This window comes from Papaver somniferum, chromosome 11 (genome assembly GCF_003573695.1).
Source record: "Papaver somniferum cultivar HN1 chromosome 11, ASM357369v1, whole genome shotgun sequence".
NCBI lineage: Eukaryota > Viridiplantae > Streptophyta > Magnoliopsida > Ranunculales > Papaveraceae > Papaver > Papaver somniferum.
Genome location: NC_039368.1, coordinates 36116570 through 36138171, shown reverse-complemented (window position 1 = coordinate 36138171; position 21602 = coordinate 36116570). Strand labels below are relative to the sequence as shown.

At 36.9% G+C, this 21602-nt stretch overlaps 1 protein-coding gene across 1 annotated transcript; it reads right to left on the bottom strand.

Annotated features, from left to right (window-relative positions):
- Positions 1–6796: 6796 nt before the first annotated feature.
- Positions 6797–7906, bottom strand: LOC113324308. Its single transcript, XM_026572625.1, has one exon. It carries the CDS (start codon positions 7904–7906, stop codon positions 6797–6799), a length of 1110 nt encoding a protein of 369 aa, XP_026428410.1.
- Positions 7907–21602: the final 13696 nt, after the last annotated feature.

Here is a 21602-nt window from a genome sequence, read left to right as displayed (position 1 = left end):
GACCGATTATACTCTAAAACCCACATATTAAATTGGCATTTTTTAACCAGGAACCAGTCGATATGAATGTGAAATGTTTATAATATATCGAATAATTTTATCCTATATGAATGTGAAATGTTTATAATATATCGAACAATTTTATCTTAAGAAACCAACAAAACTTTTTTGAGTTCCTTCAACCAGAATCTGTCCATATGAGTGTTTACATTGGGCGATTCCGGATTGATGTTCTTTGACCATGAAGAACATCAAGAGGAATCGTCCATCTTGTATGTGCATATGAATTGATTCTTCAAATTCGGTTAACGTGAACATTTATATCGGCCGGTTCTGATTAATATAAACAATCAAGAATCTAATTAAGAGAAATGAGTTGATAGAAAAATCTCTAAGAGAGTGGAATTAAAATAGATTGGATTTAAGTTTTTAAGTTTTAATAGTGAGGGAAATTAGTAATTTCAGTCATTTTAGACATCCCTCATCCCTTGTTCTAGGTGATAACAAAATTGATATACCTCGTATAATTTGCATAGGAACCGAAATTTAGCAACATTTATTTTAGAAGTATTATTCCTTTTTATGATGAGCTCTTGAACCCATGACATCTCAATTTTATGATCGTTGTTTTTACCCTTTACCACATATAATATACCAATATTATCCAGAAATAAGTTGTAAGCGGAGTGTAAGAACTAATATATTCAACTCGGAGTGTAAATAAAATAAACAAATAGGCAATAACCTAAAACTACTAGTGCTAGAACATTCATGTTGGTATACCACCAATACTGTAGTATCTTACTATGTATAACAAAAGTCAAAATGGTGTTGATAGAATCTTTACCATCAAAAAAATTCTACCACCTACTTCAACTATTGACAAAGAATGGATTATAAATTTCCATATAGTACTAAATTAATGTATGTTATGACACCCGAAGTTGTGGTGTCGACAACATTAAAACCCTTGCAGAAACTCTTCAAATCATCCACACCCATTCGGTCTCTCTACTTGAATCGTAGAGCAAAGATATTGTGTTTTTCTCTTTAAAACCTTTAGGTTCAATCTGTTCTAACAACAATGGAATTTGTGGGTGAGTTCTTTACAAAAAAGTTTTTTTTTATGTTTGGTATAATTCATAATGTAGGGGTTGTTCTCTTGCATGTTTCTCTTAATATTTTGAGTATTTAGTTCATGACTTATGAAGTTTTTGATATGATCTTCTGAGATATAAAAGCATGATTTTAATATTTTAGGTGTGATCTTGGGTTTTGATGACTAACAACAACAAATACTAACTTGTTTATGATCTCAAATTGTTGTTATTGACTTTGTTATGTAGGTGCTTAAGTCCTACTCGTATGCTATTAGTGCCCATACGAATGGCTTCCTTCTGAATCTCGCTAAGGTTGTCAGTGTCAAGGTTTCGCTGGGCATTCTGGATGAAAGTATATTGTAAAGCTACACTGGGGGAAGCTACAAGGGAAATAATAATATTCACATATTTGTTGAAGTTGGTGATGAAAATACTAAGGCTTAGTTTGGTATTGTTGCGGCTTTTGCAAAATCATTTTTATACTGTGCGTTGTTTGTTGTGCTGTGAGAAAAAAAAGTTTGACGTTTGGTAAAATATTAATTAAAGTTAAAGCTGATTAAAAAAAGGGGCAATACCGTGTTGGGGGATAATTATATTGCGATTGACAAAATAAGGGGCGGAAATATTAAAATTCCGAACTAAAGGACTTCGGTCATTACGGTCCCGGAGAAAATCGTAAATACCACGCGTGTCCTAAATTTCCTTTGCTTTTCGTCGTTGGACTCGTTGTCCCGTAATTTATTGGACAACGGGCAGTACGGTGTATGACGGAGTTTACAATACTTACTGTCCTGGACACTATGGTGTATGACAACGTTTACAATACATACTGTCCTGGACAACAAGTCTTACACCGCAGATAAGACGTATACATATCTTGGACAATATTGTCACAACCAAGTTTACAACTATTTAGTCTATATTCTGGAATTGTAAGTTCCGGTTGGCACGACCCATCTTAGGTCCACGTGCTCTCTCGTACACTAGCACAACAAAGTTTACAACAGTCAGTACACTTAACATATATTATTATTTTAAAGGTATTACATTAGGACAACTCGTATTATTATCTAGATGTTTTCCGGAGCTGAGCGATTAAAATTTTCTACGGTAACATTGGTCGATTAAAAACGCCATATACTGGTCGGCAATTCTAACCTCTTCGACTAAACTATGGTAATGTTTAGTCTTGGTATACGATTATTGGTCCATGTTTCTCTGCAGACTACTGCTCACACGGTTTGATAGCTTCTTGCGTACTGACACTCGAGACCTTTCTCCATATCTTTTATATATATGAATGGTTTCGCTACTACTTCTTAAGAGGTAATCTTTGTCAGCAACAAGAGTGCTCGCAAACAACCTACGGTATCACGTTCCAGTACCGAAGCCGAATATAAAGCCCTTGCTACTACTACCGCAGAACTTATTTGGATTCATTATCTTTTGCATGAATTTGTAACCTCTTCGACTAAATCATGGTAATGTTTAGTCTTGGTATACGATTATTGGTCCATGTTTCTCTGTAGAATACTGCTCACCCGGTTTGATAGCTTCTTGAGTACTGGAACTCGGGACATTTCTCCCTATCGTTTATGTATCCGAATGGTTTCGTTACTACTTCTGTCAGCATCGAGAGTGCTCGCAAACAACCTACGGTATCACGTTCCAGTACCGAAACCGAATATAAATCCCTTGCTACTACTACCGCAGAACTTATTTGGATTCAATATCTTTTGCATGAATTAGGAACGTGTACAGCCATACCCACCCTATGGTGCGACAATCTTGGAGCGACATACCTCACAGTTAATCCAGTTTTCCATGCGCGCACTAAGCACATTGAGATCGATCTAGATACTTTCCATGCGGATTTTCAGAGAAAGTTAACTGGTCATATGCTAGTAGTTCTTTGTCCCTCTGATCTAGAGAGAATCACTTGAATGGATTTTTCATGGTTTTCAAGTTTGAGTTATTAAAAAAAGCCCATACGACAACAATATTAAAAAAACCCGTCCCCGTCTGAACCATTACAACTTAAAAAAATGATCAAAGTGTGTTTGGTAAAATGTCAGATTCAACCATTGTTGTTGTAGCAAATGACAAAAACAGACATATCTCTGATAAGTGCATATTTTACATATATTTAGTGTTAATTCCATGCTAGTAATTGTTTATATTCTTGCAAATTATTGTACATTACACTTGTTTTCTCTTATTTTATGTTTTATTAGGTGAATCATCCAAAAGAAGTGAATTGACACTTAATTGTGCAATAAAAGAAGCTAGCTACAAATGGAGAATGGCCAAAGACCAATGGAACTTGTTCAAGTACAAGATTTTTACTTTTCATCTTAAAGAGGACGAAAATATAAAGCCAACGGCGAAAGGATGAAGTAATTTCGAGTTCGCATGAAGAAGTTATGAGCAAAACAAGAACTCAGAAGACAAAAGGGCAAAATGGTCAATTTCTGGGCAACTACTATTGACACCTCATCAAGTGTTAAGGGGCAGTCAGCTCTCAAAGGAACTGCTAAACACAGTCACGTATTTTACAAGGGGTAATCTTATTCATAACTGAAAATCCCGCGTGCAGTTTCTTCTGCATGGTTATCTGTTGCAGCGTTGCTCGAGCGGCTATGATTAACAGCTGAAAGAGATGAGTTCGTGCCATTAGTGGTAAAGATGATGAAATTCTGTTTTTGATGGCATTATGATGGAGTTCGCGTCTGTAATAGAAGGAAGCTGGCATGACAGTACGAACGAGATGGTGACTGGGAAGATTTAATGAGGAAGAGAAGAAGTCAGAGACGGTATGGAGCAGATGGGTTTGCTTGCCATCGGAGCTGTAGCTAGGTTTGTTTGAGTTAAACAGGGTATAGACAGAAGCACTCGAGCTTAGTGATGAAGCTCAAAAGAAGTCGGTAATGATGATAGCAGCAGTCAATGGGAGCTAGTGAGATGACGGAGATGACTGATGGTGACTGCATGATGGCATCGGTAATTGATGGAAGACGAGTAGAGAAGAAGACCTCAAGCTGGCAGTGAACGTTGCTGCCATTGTTGGTGACGAGCTCGAGTCTGTAGTCATGAGTGATGGGCTTAAGTTCTGTCTCAACTATGAAGAAAAGAAGAGGTGACTGATGTTTGCTTCCATCGGTGATGAGCATTGATGATGAAGCATGAGAAGAACTTGAGATGCAGCTGATAATGGTGATAATAATGCAAGGTCAGGGACGTGATTGGAGCTGTGATAGTGATGACGCAGTGGTGGTGGTTATTGGTCGGACATGGTGATAATGGCTGCTGCTATTCAAGGTGCAGTTCGAGTAAAATGTATGTTGTTGTTATAACAGAGAAGAAATAGATCAATAGGAGAGCTCTAGCTGGACAAGGAACAGATAAGCACGGACCTGAGGAGTTTGATATGCTGCTGCAAGATATTCGACCAAGAATACAGGATGGAACTGATGCTGCTGTCGTGATTATTGTAGACTCTGTAGGATATGTCCGCATCCAAGATAAACAAGGAATCATCGATACGCGTTTGTGGAGGTTGGATAATCTTTGGAAGTCAAGACTTGAGCGACAATTCAGTCAGAGAATGGTTTTGGATTGATACTGCAGCTACAAAACAGCCACCGAGTGATGCTTTTACCGTTGAATTTCAAGATGAATGTTGAATATTAAAGCGCGTTTGATTGTTCGTGGCGGTTTAGAATTGTTGTGTGGTTATCAGATTCGAATTTTCAGGGTTCGATTGCTATAAATAGAGGACCAAATTGCAACCAAAAGATATCTCCTCACCCTCACTTTCACGTCCAGAAACTGTTCGACAGAAGTACCCAAAGAGAGAACAGAAGCATTAAAAGTTCATATATGCAGTAGTAGCTAAAATTTTCTTGCAACAAGGCGGCAGTGGCTGATCTCCTGCAACAGAAGCAGCAATAGCTAGAATTCTTCTACAACTACAGTTTGCTTTCTATAAACTCCATTATGTCAAGCTAATTTACTTATTTGATTGAGGATGAATTTTAAGTACTATATATGATTTGATTTAGCATATGAATCTGTTCTGATTTCTTCATATGATTATTGTTTGTGTTTATTATTAAAAATGAATATGATTGATTGATAGATTGTTTAGGTGGCCAACTGAATATATTTGTTAACTCAATCTAATGCTAATAAGGGTTAGGATATCCGTAATTGTTGAATAATTTCTTACACAAGTAGAGAACGTGAGACCTTGCGGAGGGATTCCGTAAAGAAATCGCGTGTAAACACAACACTAGAAAGTAGACCGAGCGTACTGAGTCTAACTACTAGGATTAAACCTAAATTCACAGACCATAAAGCATTCGACTGAATTACATCTTGTAAGCATACCTCAAGGTGGTTCAGACGGATAGACTCTGGCGACTAAGCGTACCTGTTGTCTAGTGGCTTAAGGGATTTTGGAGATAGCTAAGCGTATTTGTTATCTTACGGTTAGTAATGATCTATGATTAATGATGAATGGATGAATATACTACTTTGATGAATATTTAGTTACGAAGAAGGATTCCTCGATCATCTCACTCCATTTTGCTTGCAATCTTAATTACTTCTCATTGCTTTATTATTTATTTAGCTTTTGAATCTAAAACAAAAACCCCCATTTGCGACATTTTTGACAATTAAACTCCCTGCTCTTCGTGGGAACGATCCTTGCTTCCATTATATTACCAGCTAATTGTGTGAAAATAAGATTATTAATTTGTTGAGCCTACGAGACCCATCAATCTCTGAAAATAGTTTTATTCAATTTTATTGGGTTGAAACTAATTAATTTCTTTATATTTAATATAAATATATATAATATTAAATTTACTAATTTTTATTATTATTATGATTTTTTTTTTAATAAAAGGCGCCACAAAGGCTTATTATTAAGCAAAGAAAGAGTCATTACACAACAGTTGTTGGTAGCCTAGCAACAAGTTGGACACCAACTGCTTTTTGAATAGCAATGCCTATTCTATGAAAAAGAGACCCTCCAACTTTGTGGTTCACATCTTGGCTTGCGAGGCAGTTCGTCAGTCTTTTTAAAAAATATGCATGTTTCCTCTCCCAATTCACCTAGCGTTGAGAAAGCCAAAACTCCAAACTCATATCCATGAGTTGTGCATTTTTCCAAGTACTTGTAACGCTTGTATGTAACGGCAGTAGAGATAGCATGACCTGGAGAAAAATTGTAGTTTCTAGCATTGGTGAATGGGGATACGCCAGTGACATCAAGTCAGATATCGCGACCGTTAATCCAGTTGTAAACGAGTATGTCTGCAGGTCTTAAAGTGGTGGCGTCGGACAAGAAAATCATTGAGACTTCTTTACGAGCGGCTACGCCAGCTTTGTAGCAAATATCAGCAAAAACATCTCGCACAAACTCATGTCTGAATTTGTTGCGACCTCTTAATCACAGTGAATATCATGGTCTACGTAGATGTCCATAAAACGGCTGCAACATGAACACAGGCTATCCTCCTCGAAAAGGGGTATGCCTAGACGGTACTTGAGGACTGAACTGAATTGGCGAGGCCCGAAACTTTGGTTGAGACCCGAGATAGTGATGGCTTTAAGGAAATGAGTAGATAATGAGTACCTATTGGGCAGTTCCCGCTTGATTGCATCAAAGTATTTTGCTGCCAGTGACTTTATGAACTGGGGGCAACATCATTGATGTTGAAATCGATTGGAGAAAGGCCACAGGACCGGGTGTATAACTGCATGGCGTGTTGGTATCTCTGACCTGATTCGAAAGTGGTTGTATCTTGAAGGATGGTCGTCTGTAGATGTTGTATCTGGGAACATGATGCTAAGAAGCAATAACGAGAAGTATCAGCCATTGTATATATTCCAAGTCCACAGTCTTTGATAGGCATAGTTGTAAACCGTTGTTGAACTACACCATAACCAGCACCGTCGCCTACGATCAACTGTCTCAGATATTGTTGTAATTGGTTGTCGTATTCTGCGGTAGCTTCTTGCAATGCCATTGGGCTTGTCGTACGCATGGTGAAGTACAATCTGAAAACCCCTGTGCAGTTACGCAGGAGGAGTAACTCTCTCTGCGGGTCTTGCAACTTCCTGATCTTATGCATGAGTTGGGTCGTCTTCGCTACTCTGTCAAGTACCATGTTGCTACAGAATTGCTGGTCTAAGCTCATAGGACCACCTAGTACCTTGACACCCCGTGTAGGTTTACTTATAGCTGCAGGGAAGACACCAATAGATTCTCTCCTTGGATCAACTGATGGACAGTAAATCTCGGTCTTGTTGATATTCAGGTGCAACCCTTTAGCCGGGCCTTCATCTTGGATGATCTTAAGTGCTTTCGACACTTCCATAGTATCGCCTATAAGGGTGCCGTCATCTAAATACCAAGCATGAAGGTCAAGAGTGCATTCTGCGGTAATTTTGTTCACAAGGGGATGCAAAATCAATGCAAAGAGCAGTGGTCCCAAACGGTCTCCCTGTTGTACCCCCTTGGCTGAAGACAATACAACATCATTATAATATAACCGTGCAGGTTTGGAGTAGCAAAACTCCACCCAGTTGGAGATACTTGGGCACATAGTTCTGACTTCACGGATCATTGTGTATCTGTCGACAAGATTAAATGCGTTTGTAAAGTCTACAAGAAGCATGGTCTTGCTGTTATAGTGTCCATGCATCTCAAGCAGGTTGTTGGCTGCGTGTAATATCGCCTCACCACCACACGGAATCCCCACTTCGAATTGGTAATTGCCCAAATATCTAGACATATCTTTACATAAAGCAGATGCAGCTATCTTGGAGCACAGACGTCGCCATATAGTGCCTACAACAATGGGTCTTAGGCCACCTCCGGGCTTGAGCAACAACGTTAAAGGGGCACTATATACGTATTCTCCCAGGACTGCAGGGCATGAACCTGCTAACCATAAATTGACTACTCCTGCAATAGATTATAGCATCTCATCGGCAACAGGTCTGGCAGGTCCGCTGATGGCATCCAGCAAATGTTGAGCCCTTAGACCATCCCTAGCACAGGAGGTTCCTTTAAGGAAGCTCTTGAGTGCTTGTAGAACTGTTTTGGAGTCGACAGATAATGCAGGTACTGGGATGCTGTCTGTGGGAATGATTGGAGGCGGTGCTGAAGGATGTTTTTGCTGGAGATCGTATAGAGTGTCAGGGGTTGAAGGAGCCACTCCATATGAAGAAAAAACACGGATTGCGGCCGTGTAATGACCATAACTTAACTTCCTTCTACAGGCTTCAATATTGGAGTCTTTTTTCTTCTTACTGGAAGACTGCCTACGTTGCTGAGATGATTTTGATAAATCCAATAATTTTTGTACCAACGCAAAACACCCACCAGGTTCTGTCCAAGTTACTAAATCCTGATTAATGGATGCTATTTGTAGTCTCTTCCGTGTGCCGGATCGTTCCTCAGTGGAACTTTTGGGCACATACAGATTCAAAGTGCATATAGGAAGAAGTAACAGTTGTAGCCACGCACTTACCTCCATAGGATGGGCCAACACATTGTCCAAGGATGCTTTGAAAGTTCTTGAAAATCGCAGTCTGCAAGGTGGAGGGATACTTACTGTGGTTGGTATGCGCCTCTGAAAATTTTTGTCTAAGATCTCCACTGTGAGATTGCCAACAACAGCCTCGGCATTGGAAGAAGCAGGGATGTCAACCACAGCAGATTGTGGTTTTACAGCGTCATGAATCATAAAATCATCCCCAGTACCGTTCCAAGGGACAGCAATAATCTCACTACGGTGACTGTCATCATGACAAGATTTTCTCCATGCATAGGTACGTAGGCATTTTATGCACAACTACCACTGCATGTCATGTAAAACTCTTTCCCAAGCCACGAAACATTTTGCATCATTTTGGATCCGTTCTCTGCAAACATCCTTGTCGCTAGCAGTTGGGAAGTGTCAGTCTTTCATATGCATGTAAATTGCACTTCGAGCGTAACCTCTACCCCTAACACCGTCCTGACACCCATCGTAATTTTTGAAGGGGTAATGAACTTTGTCACCCTGTGAAGATGAGATGGGTGTAGACTGTGAATGAGGGGAGAGACTTACCGGGGATTCCTCAAGAATCCGAAGGTTTGATGTAGAAGAAGCACGAGATTTGCGTGGTCTTGGCATTGCAGGACAAATCTTAATAAGTAACTGCTTGTAACCGCTCGAAGACTGCCAATACAATGGTGATGAAAAACCATGACAAGGAAGGTCTCTGAGTGATGCTTATAGTAATAACAAAGCCTGAAGAAAGGAAGGAGAAAAACTATGGATTTCATGGGGAAGGAGAATCTGCAGACTTCAGTCGCCTGCAAATCGCCCTCTTATCGCTGGACTTTCTCTCTCCTCTTAACCACTTTTTAATATATATATAATTTTTTAAACAAAAAATCAAACTAAAATTAAGTGACTATTATTTTAAAAGAAAATAATAATTAAACGACAAATTACTTAGCCACTTTTTAATAATTATTTTTATTTTTGTTATTGACAAATTAAATGAAATGGTATATAAAATAGTTTGAAAATAAAAAATAATAATATTTTAAAAGAATAAAATATTAGGTGTCACTATTCAAAAAGGTGTTGGTTTCCAGCTTGTTGTTAGGCTACCTACAAACAATTTATAAACTTGTCAGTTTTTGTTTTCCAATAAAATGTCCTCAGTGGTACCGTTTCTTTAAAATATAAGAAATAAAAAATTGATTGTACATAAATTTAAGGGTAACTTTTTTTTATAAAATAAATTAGGGATAAAAGAGATAATCAAGCATTAAATTTAGGTGGGACCAAAACTTATACTTTTGTGGCTTTTAAAAGATCATTTTCTCCAGCTTTTATAAGTTGAGGAATTTGGGAAGTGCTTTAGATAAAAAGCAATTTAATATTTTTTTACCAAACACTAATTTCAAAAATTATTGACATATATAGGTTCTGGAAGTTCTTTTGGAAAAAAAAAAAAGCATTACCAAACTCAGCCTTAGAATACTCAATTCAGAGAATTAGGGGCATCATAGTAACTGAAGCACCGGCCAACCCGCTTATACCTAATACCTAAAGAAAAAAAAAAGAAGAAAAGAGACTAGGAACGGTTCCCTTTTTTCTTAAACAAAGATTTTTTGGGAATTAAATTACCTTGTTTTGATGCTTCAGGAATTTCACATACTCTATGGTTTCTTCCTGACTTGAAGCTTCGTTATTTTATCATTCCTAAATATCCAATAACACACACGGCGTCATGGAAAAAATAGGAATTGTGTTAGATGTTTACTCTTGAAGCTTCGTTCGTACCTCATCCGCGTAGGGTACAAACTCCAGAAGACATTTCTAATCTTTCCTTAATCTTTTCCTTACGCTTCCATAGATACATAAAAACAACGTCATGAAAGAAGAGAAAATAGAAGACAGCAGAAAAAAAACTAAGAAAACAAAACAAAACGATTTCGTTATTTTTCTTTAAAAATGTTGCATTGATTTTTCACTTGTCCTCTTTTTGGTCTGACTATTTTTCTTTCTGGATGGAGTTGTAAGACCACCAACAGAGACAGACCCAACTTGGTTCAATCTTGTTGCTTGAGGCGCGCCGGAATTTGGTGAACCACTCTGCTATAAGTTTCTTCCAACTAATTTAAGTTTATTAGTTAATGTTGATGATGACAAGACTACAAACTTCTCCACCGGGAAGTTCTTAGTCCACATATGATACACATATGATATGCATACCATATGTATCATATATGTTCTTAATCATGTGCGAAGAAAAAAATCTTAATCCACATATGATACACGCCCATATTTTTATAAAATCATCTTCAAACCATTGATCTAATGATGTGGCAAAAAAAGTTAGACATCTTCTAGGTGAACTTTTAGTTTTGGACATTCATCTAAAAATGCCTTAACACATTTATCACAAGAAAATTATTAAAAGATAAAAATATTTTTAACCAATTATATTCCTACAAATAAGTAAAATATGATATAAAACTTTATAGGTCGGAAATAAGACTTTTTTTCTCCTAGTAGTTAGGATTTTATACCTAAAGGATGTTTTAAAGGTGATTCCACATATGAAACATACATATTCGCCATTAAAGAATCTCTAAGACTAAGACTGTGGAAACGCTCAATTTAGACAAGTTTCCTCAAATTAATTTAAGTTTCATTATTGAAAAAGAGTTTGCAATTTTTCATGATGGAAAATATGGGAGTGTTCACATAGTTGACTACATATCTATAAATGGAGATCCGGTTACTGAGGTTTGTTTTCAAGTTTCTTATTTACTTGTTGATTCATTAAAGTTGTGTCTAATAATATTTTTACACAAAATTAGATATAATCCTATATTTTAATTTCATAGAATTAGGTAGTCAATTATAATTGGGAGGGATATATACGAAAAACAGTGTGTATGTCACTGACAAAATATTGTCAAACTATTGATTTTCTTATTAAAATGAACAAATAGTATCTTTAATCTATACCTAATATCTCATGGGAGAAAAAACTCATGGAAAGGGAAGCCGTTTATTTTTAGCATTCATCATTTTCCATTTTCATGTTGGGGGATAGTTAACAACATGAATACTTGTCACCAACATTTTCATCAGGAACTACACTTTGAATGTTAAAACTACACAAAAATAGCGTTATTAGGCAAACGTTAAACACATATATCACTGATAACACCATTGAATGGTGAACATGTAAACTACTATTTTTATTCAACTAAATTTGGAAATTTGTATCTCATTGGAAAGCACAAATCTAATATGAATTTTCGTAACCATCCCTTCAGTACAATTTATTTTGATTAATGTTAGAAAATTTATGAACTATTGTAGATTAACAGCATTATCACAAAATCAATAACTTCACCAATTTACAAACAGTCAACTTAGTCTACACAATATATTGGCCAAGCATTTGACTTAGGTTTAAACATGGCACTAGCTACTTTAGAGACCCTATGGTGTTACTGTTTACTTTTATGAGACCAAAAATCCGAATAATACTTTTTATATCAATTTTATAATTAAAAATAAGTACCAAAGAGATAAACGACAAAGCATCTCTAACCCCTGGTTGTGATTTTCTACTTGGAAGTCTTATTTAGACATTAATTTCGTGAGTGTTTGCACATGTAATAGGAATAAAATCTTTTGACTAATGAACACCTCTAACGGTACATGATTTTAGATTTTAGTTATTATCTTTAAAAAAACAAAAAATTAGGCCTTCAATTCTATTTGACAACTAAAACCAAACCTTTCTCCAATTTTTTTGGACCAGTGCATGGAAGAACCGTTAACCTTAGTCCAGTGATCTAAGGTATGAGCCACTTCATTATAGATTCTAGGATGACAAGTAAATTACAAGCAACTAGGTAAAAACTAAAGTAAGAAAAGGGAACCACCAAAATTCCCAGCAGTATATTGATCAACAAGGTCTCTAGCATCACTTTCAACGACGAAATGAGTGAGCTTAATTTCCATTGTTTTCTTCAAAGAGGACCATATGCACGAGTCTCAAGTTCAACAAGGGAAAAGATAATAAAAGCAAGAATCCTCAAACTAATGTTATCTGCATGATAAGGAAATCATTCTCTATCGAATTCTTAGTAGTTCAGATGACAAATCGGTGAAAATATTAGAGCTTGGATTCTTAAGAGAGTTTAGCGTGTTAGAGCATTTCTCGGCCGAACTCATAACCGCTGCTCAAGCTTGTTTGTCAAGTTTAGATTATTAAAACTTTAAGTCTTGATTTCTAGTCTACTTATAGCTATGTCTTAGATTAAGATAGAATGTGCAGTTGATCTTTAGACTTCACGGTGTTAATCGATTGAAGACGAACATCCACTGAGGAGATCTTGGAGGAACTTCATCAACAAAAGGTATGTGGAGATTAAAACTTATATATCACTCAGAAGTCTATTCTATTTTATCTCCTAATAAGACTAAGTCGTATACCTATATAGACTTTTATATTATACACATTTGATATTTCGAGCTGAGTTTAACTCGGTTATCTATTTCGAGAAATATGTGTTGAAAACTTTTTATTTTAGATACGTTCATCATATTCTTGACGAGTTTAGTTGGAAAGAATTTATTTTTTGGAAACTGAATAGTAAGTCAAAAGATGACCATGTGAAAGCCTTGAAACATCTTACATGGTTTGTGTGATACAATCATTTGATGTCGACTCGGAAAGTTTCATATTAATTATTTGATCACTTGAAAATTACTTATAAGATAATAGTTTGTGTGAGATAACTATTGTCGTCTTCTAAGGATGTTTCAATGATTGAAATGGGAGTTTAAAACAAATTAACCTTTGTCTGGATACAACACAGTATGCATACCAGTATGCAAACTGTTGTGGTATGATTCATGTCCGGAAACCTAGTTTGCATACCAGCATGCAAACGATTTTAACTGTTAAAGTCCGGGAACCAAGTTTGCATACCAGTATGCGAACGGTTCTACCTGAGTTAAGGTCCGGGACAGCAGTATGCATACCGTTTTGCAAACTACTGAACAAGACCAAAGTCCATAAGCTACAGTTTGTGTACCTGTTTGCACACTTAGTGGATAAAGTTCTAAAATCGGCTAAGTATGTTTTCATACTAATGAAAAAAAAAATTTACGAATGAAGGAATGCAATCTTTGCAAACCGTGGCTTAATGTTCATGAATTGATTCTCATGAATCAATCCGATTTTGATTCAATTGGTTCATTTATATTTCTGTGAAATAGTGAACAATTAAACAACACTATTTGAAACACAATTAGATTTATTTGGTTACCTTTCATGTTTGATTGATCATCATAGTTGATCTAGAAGTATTAAATGAATGTGGTTAAGACAAAAGTGTTGGTATAGCTAACTTTGCTTAACTATTTTTGAGCCAACTCAATATACACGTTTAGGTACGGCTACCCATATTTAAATGAAAGTATATTTTATTTGTGCGTAACAAGCTAAGACCATCTAACGGTGGAGAGATATTGCTTTGGTTTTAAGCAGACTTGGCTTGAATCATAAATCAGGTTTTCATCTAACGGTGAATATTGAATGCTTTGTTACTAAGCTATCTTATCTTTGATTGAAAGCAAGCCCTGATTTGTAAGACTATATAAGGGAGAACTCTAGCAACTGGAAAACCTAATCCCGACACTTTCACGTGTCCTAGTTGCGACTAGAGTCGATTCTCCTTTAACCTAGGTTTTCCAAAACCATTATAGGTTAACGACTTGAAGACTTCATTTGGGATTCGTGAAGCCACATCCAACCATTTTCTCTGTAGTTGCGTGATCTGGTCTAACTTTTTCTATCATATTGAGTACTATCTTCTCTAAGAATAACTTGAGATTTATCTCTGATAGGTAATATATAAAAAGTAATCACAAAGCTCTTCGTCTCATTCTTTGTGATTCCACAATAACTTCTTCTACTACCATATAGTTAAGTTATTGTGAGGTGATTGATATTTCTAGGCTGTTCTTCGAGAATATAAGCCCGGGTTATCAATTGGTTATTGTTCACCTTGATTTATCAGAACACGGAACAAAAACTTCATTGGGGCTTCTGTGGGAGACAGATTTATCTATCAGAATAAACTTATCTATGGGAGGTAGATTTGTTTATAGTTCTTCGACTTTGGGTCGTATCAACTCTTAGTTGTGGGTGAGATCAGCTAAGGGAATCAAGTGCGCATAATCCGGCATGGTTCAAGAAGCGTAAGGAACACGACTGTACCCTAATCGGCGTGAGACTTGGTTAGGGCTCAACTACATTCCAGTCCGAAGTTAACTTGTATTAGGCTAGTGTCTGTAGCGGCTTAATACAGTGTGGTGTTCAAATCTGGACTAGGTCCCAGGGTTTTTTTGCATTTGTGGTTTCCTTTTTAACAAAACTTCTGATGTCTGTGTTATTTCTTTTCCACGTTATATTTGTTTATATATTTGAAATATCACAGGTTGTACGTAAATCAATCAATTGGTAAATCCAACCTTGTTTGTTGGAGTGTAATTGATTGGCACTTGGGCATTGGTCTTTGGTACCGTCCAAGTTATTTCTCATATCAATTGGGCTCACAGATTTGTATCTGTTCTATTGCAGATTGTATTGAGAAATTGAGATTTAACTCTTTCGTATATTTCTTGATTGAGCTTTCTTTTTAAGTTGGTGATCTCAGAGTTATATTGGAGTTAGTCCATACAGATTTTCGAACGAATTATTGGGTGTGGTTGTTATACCCCCGCTTTTTCAATTGGTATCAGAGCAAGCAAACACTATAAACCTGATAAGTTTGTGTTTGTTTGATCCTAAAGTCCGTCCCATAGGAAATCACTTTGGGACATTTGTTTTTTGCATCTGTAACGCACACCAGAAATTCTCAAAGATTGTTCAGAGTTTATTTTCCTCAAGACCTCTGGTCTTTCAGGATAATCTCGAGTCATCTAAGATATTAGAAATCTTAGATGATGGAAAACAATCTAAAGAAAAAAATTAAAGGTTCCTTTAAAAATGTTCGTTGCAGGAAACGTGTGAACAGAAGCTCAAGGATATGGAACCTCACTAGACTGCTTCTTAATCTATTTGAGGAATACTATCATGATGGATCTATCGACAAAGATCTATTTAAGTCTTTTGAAAACGTGTTTAAATAGATGGAGAGAATAATTTAAATTAAGGAAAAGGTTTATATTGGTGAAAATTCCGACTCTGTCAAATCATGTATTCATGATGTAAAGTCGGGTCTTGTTAAAAATTCTGGTAAAATTGATAAAAAGTTTTCAGCTGTTTTTGTTGCAAGTTCCAGATGTCGGAAAACTCCTTCCCTTAATCATAAGAAAAAGGAGTCAAAAGGTTCAATTAACCCTGGGTATCATCATTACTTTGATTATACTTCTGGTACATTTCACAAAGATCAACCGCAGATGGTGGATAAGGGATCTTCTGTCCATCTAGCCTCTGGGTAACAAGATTGGCTCCACCCCATCTGTATATAACTTGAGATGGGGCAAGTAACGGTTTGATTAACTTTGTGACTTTTATGTATTATGGGTTAGTTTTTTCTTTTGAAATGTAAGATACTTCTTTACAAGAAAAACTCCTTTTGAAAAAAAAAATCTTTCCACCTGAGGTTAAATAATGTCATGTAGTTTTCTACTATCTAAAATTTCCTCAGTGTGCGAACCTCATGGTTCCGAATTTATAATTGAAATCACGTTCCCTTTTATGGGTCTCTGTTCATGAACGGATCCAAGCCCACCACCGGGTTTATAAGAGTTTTAGTACGCGTACCCTTCTTCTTGTTCATCTATTTGTCCGCGTACGTGAATAAGGGTGCTTTTGAGGGTTCACATATCAACTCTATCAAAATCGCTATCGGAGATCTAAAAGAGGCAAAGGCTTGTAATCATCTTCAAGGAGCATATCAAGTAAGATTTTCCTTCTCTTTTTTCTCAATTTTTAGGTTTCGTGGGGAAAATCAATAATGATGATAAGAATTCAAAGAAGATGTCAAAAAATCTTGTTTATTCTTCTCTTATTAATATGAACATACCAAGTGACCAAGACTCTATTAGAATTAGATTCATCAATGATTCTAGTAGTTTGATTTTTGAAAAGATTTCTTCTAGTGCATTTATACTAGAGAATAAATTGGTAGAGCAAAGTTGTAACAAAGAAATTTTGGTGTTTTTGAGAAGTATAATCTTGGTAACATCTTTAATGGTCTTGGTGAAGGTTTTGACACTCTCAAAAGAATATTTTATGCTAACATTGGTGATGTTAACCTTGATTCTTTGGAATTCAAAACTATGATAGAGAGTTAATTTCAAAGATTACCAAAATTCCATTGTGTAATTTTCGCCTTCCTAGACCAAGAGGAGAACGACCATCGTGTGAAACCATTTCCAATGGTCTATGTGGCAAGAATGATGATTGGGTAGAAGGGAAATTTCCTACCCATGTTCTTGGTGTTGCTTTGATGGTTTTCGGAAAACATGGCATTTATAATCATTGTCCCTCCACAATTGAAAACTCTCGGTGGAGTCGTGAATTTACGGAGTTGGTCTATTTCCTTGAATTAGGTACTCAAAGTCTTGATATTTGTGGATTTATCATTCTTCAAATGGTATCAATGATGTCATCCAATAAGAAGTTAGGCTTTCCATGCTTAATTGGGCAAATATGTAGCGCACATTTCATTGCTCCCATTGGCAACTCTATTGGAACTCCCAAACTTGTTCGTCCTTGTACCTTCAAACGTATGAAGATGAATGTTTACAAAAGACAAAGATGTGATTCTCCTGACGGTTCGTGTGATCCTACCACCTTGAGTATTCTTCATCAAATTTGAAAGGGTGATCATAAGATAAATTCCAAGGTAAAATGTGTGCAAGAACAACTATTTGTGATTGCTACAAAGTTCCCCGAAATCAAGGTGTAGATGGTGGCTTTTCAACAAAGGTCAAAACTGTAAAATCATGATACATATTTCTGACACGGCTTTCAGGCATGTGACAACTCATATTTTGCGAAGCCATGATGATTATGCATTTCGGAAGGCCTCCACTAGCTGAGCGTTCGATACCTCTCATTTCATCATGCCCTCTATGTAGAATAACATAATTGGGTGGTTCTCCGTAAGATTGAGAGCAATAACGCCTTCAGCACGTCGGTGATACTCACTGTTCCCTGACTATATGAGAGAGGTCGTGTATAGATCCAGACGGTTCTCCATAAAATTGAGAGAAATAATGTCTTCAGGACATCGTCAACACTCGCCGATTCACTGACTATACGCAAGAGATTAAATTCTACCGTGACATTCACCACTGAATTCCTAGAAGATAATCTATCTTATCTCATTACTCATATTTCATGATCGAAATGGTAATAGATAAATGTATTACTCCGATTTCATGATCGAATCCACGGCTAATCTCATGAAATGGTAATAGATATTATTCTGATTTCATGGTCGAACCCACGGCTGGTCTCATGAAATGGTAATATCACCACTTATTTTATTACTCTGATTTCATGGTCGAATCCACGATCCCATGGAATGGTAATACCTATTTTATTATTCCGAATTCATGGTCGAATCCACGGATGATCCTATGAATTGGTAATAAAAAACTACTCACTTTTATTACTCACTTTCATGAATCATTCTCCACTGAATTTCATATGTTAGTAATAAATACTCAGCAATCGGGCATTTGGACTACCACTGAGTAAGCCTCATAAAATAGTGCAAGTGTACTCGACAATGATGCACGAACGAGCACCCAAATGCGCGAACGCACATCCAAAATATGGACAAATGAGGAATCCCGCACAAAACAGGAGAGAGAAAATAACAATATTAAAATAATGGAGAAGCGCCCATGGGCCAGGCCCACCGGAAGGCCGGCCGTGCCCTAGCCGTGGCCGGTCCCATGCTTCCTCCATTATTTTTCCTTATTTTTGTTGTTTTCATAAACTCATGAAGACTCCTCCATCTCAGCAACTTTCCTTGTTTGAGCAAAACTCATGGTTTCTCCATATTTTATGGTTTCCCCAATTTTGTGTAGTTTCACGAAAAATAATAATAAAAAATAGGGAAAGGTGTTGCGGGACCGGGAAACTTGGCCGGCCGGCCATGACCTAGCCGTGGTCGTTCCCACACCTTGTAATCCCTAATCTTTCATAAATTGTTATTTTTCTCATCTTGTGAAACTTCCCAAAAATCGTGGTTTCTCCATAATTTCTTAAATATTGCGCAAATCATGAAAAAGCCAAAAGTCAACATGGTCGCATGACCAACTGGGCTACTCATGAAAAATATATTAAAATAGTATTCACAAAATATTGATCAAATGAGCATACTTGCTCATTCGAGCAAAATCGAGGATTTCAGTCAAAGATCGAACTCTTCTGAAAATCCGAAATATTTCTCGAACGCACATCAAAAAATGCCAAAACTCTCATGACTGTGACACGAGCATTATAGAGACACGGGCATGCTCCCTTGACCGGCCAAGGACGGCTCTAAGGCTTGCAATAAGCCGGTCCCACACGTTTTCAGACTTTTGACCTAATTTGTGCAATTGCTCATATTGGGTCCAAACTCTTCACAACCAACTCAGAGTTTGTTCAAATACCCATCAGCGATCCCACGACCACCAAGTACCGGTCTCATGCCATCCATATTGGTCGGTCCCCCACTTTTCTATAATTAGGTTTTATCACCTAATGCTCAATTGAGCACTATTTCAATAAATGATAAACTGACATTTAATCGTCATTCCTTCACCAACCGGTCAACTCAAGACCCTGGCGTACGCTCACTTGAGCAATTTGGAATCACATGGACGTCCATAGTCCCATGTGGTCGGTCCCTCCTTCGCTCATGACCTATTTTCAGCGATTCGTCAATTAATGGGCAATCGATCAAAAATTAGGGTTTCGAACAAACGCTCAACGAATCATCATTATGAGCAGGATTCAAACACCAATGAATTTATGTTGATCCATCAACCATCATCTGGATTAATTATATAATATTTGGTAGTCTACCAATATTTTAATTAATATTTTATTGGGTCACGGTATCCATAAATAATTTGCCGAATTGAGCAATACTTGCTCAGTCCAGCAAAATTCAGTAAATTATCAGTAATTTTCTAAATTGAGCAATACTTGCTCAATTGCTCGAATATTGATCCAACTATCAATATTCAATAATTTATCAGTAATCCGTCGGATTGAGCAATACTTGCTCAATTGCTCGAATATTGATCCAACCATCAACACCCAATAATTCGTCGAGCAATACTTGCTCAGTTACTCGAATGCTCCACTGAGCAATTCGTCATTCATGCTCAATTCAACAAAACCTAGACTCATTGTCTAAATCAGTCAACGTGACTAATTAAATGCACGTCTGTCATGCAGACTCCACGATTTGTGAGACATCAATCACGTCACAAATGGGGGATATCACTTAGGGTTTTGGTCTGGCGGCCTACAGCACGTGGATTCATCCACAACGAGAAATGTGAGTAAGTCGTGTCAACTGTTGAAGGAGTTAGAAAAGTAGTGGGTGAGTGATCAACCAAGTCTCCGCACGAACTGGAACTGGTTTCACCACAATCTCCCACTTTCCCACTCTTTCACTCAAGAAACCGTCACGCTTACAGGGATCAGGGTTTTCATCATTCTTGCAATATAAATAAGTCCAAAATCGAGGACAACATCATTATCATCGATTACCATTCGTCAACAACTCGATTAAAACTTATTCACGGAACTCAACTTCAGCAGTTCACCATTATTGCAGAAACCTTCAACACATCCACAATCCTTGATCCTACACAATTCTCAGCTTCCCTCCTACAGATCAACCCATCTCCCTCTTTGCGACCGGATTGACTCTGGAACGGCCATTGACTTGGTTTAGGCCGGAGTCCTACAGATTGATCTCTCGAATCTAACCACTCCCTTTGCAGTGCATTTGTGTGAGGTTGAGCAGTTTGGTCGGTTCGAGGAATCTCCATCGCACGGTGATTCCCTTATTCCCTAAAAAACCAGCAAACCGTTTTTCCCCATCCACACAAGGAAGAAATAGAAAAAATTCAAGCCTCTTGGATGGATTCCGATGATGAAGACGATGATTGATTTCTATAACTCTTATCTTTCTTATTTTGTCTAGGAAACTTCTTATGAGAATTAATTCTTGTGTTTAAGAAGGATAACTAGAGTTTGGAATAGCAAATATTGTGATTACACATAGCTATTGCCAATGATTTTCATCTTGCAATGTTTTAAATTTCCAACCATCAAATGGTATGGTGGTTAGCATGCTCCCTCCCACTGCGGAGGTAGGGGTTTGAACCCCGTAATTGCCAGAAATAATTCTCCAAGGAGTTAAGGAGATGTAGTCAAAGACCATTATTCCAAATAGTCAAAGACCATTATTCCAAATAGTCAAAGACCATTGTTCCAAATCATCATAAAAAAAATGTTTTAGATTTATTTATCTAAATTCTAAGTTATTTGGAAGATGATTTTGCAGTATTAATCTTTATTGGTTTTATATATTGTAAAAATATTTTATGGCATATGTGTGTTTACGTCCGTGAACTATGATTATCTCATACATGTCAAAAGTTAACTGTATTATGTCTTTATGCAAATTTTGATAAAAGATAGAATGAACTTTTGAATATTCCGCAGTATTGATCATTCCCTGATCCACTTCTATGTGAAAGTACTGTATGTCTCTGTAAGGTTTTTTATGTTGAGCATTTCCGACTAAATTAATCTATCAGGTCTTCTTGTGATTAATTTATTCGAGTTTTCTGGATACAAATTCATGTTTCATGTAATTTGTTAATGTCCAAAGAAATCCTTCTTTTCTTGTTAAAAGTA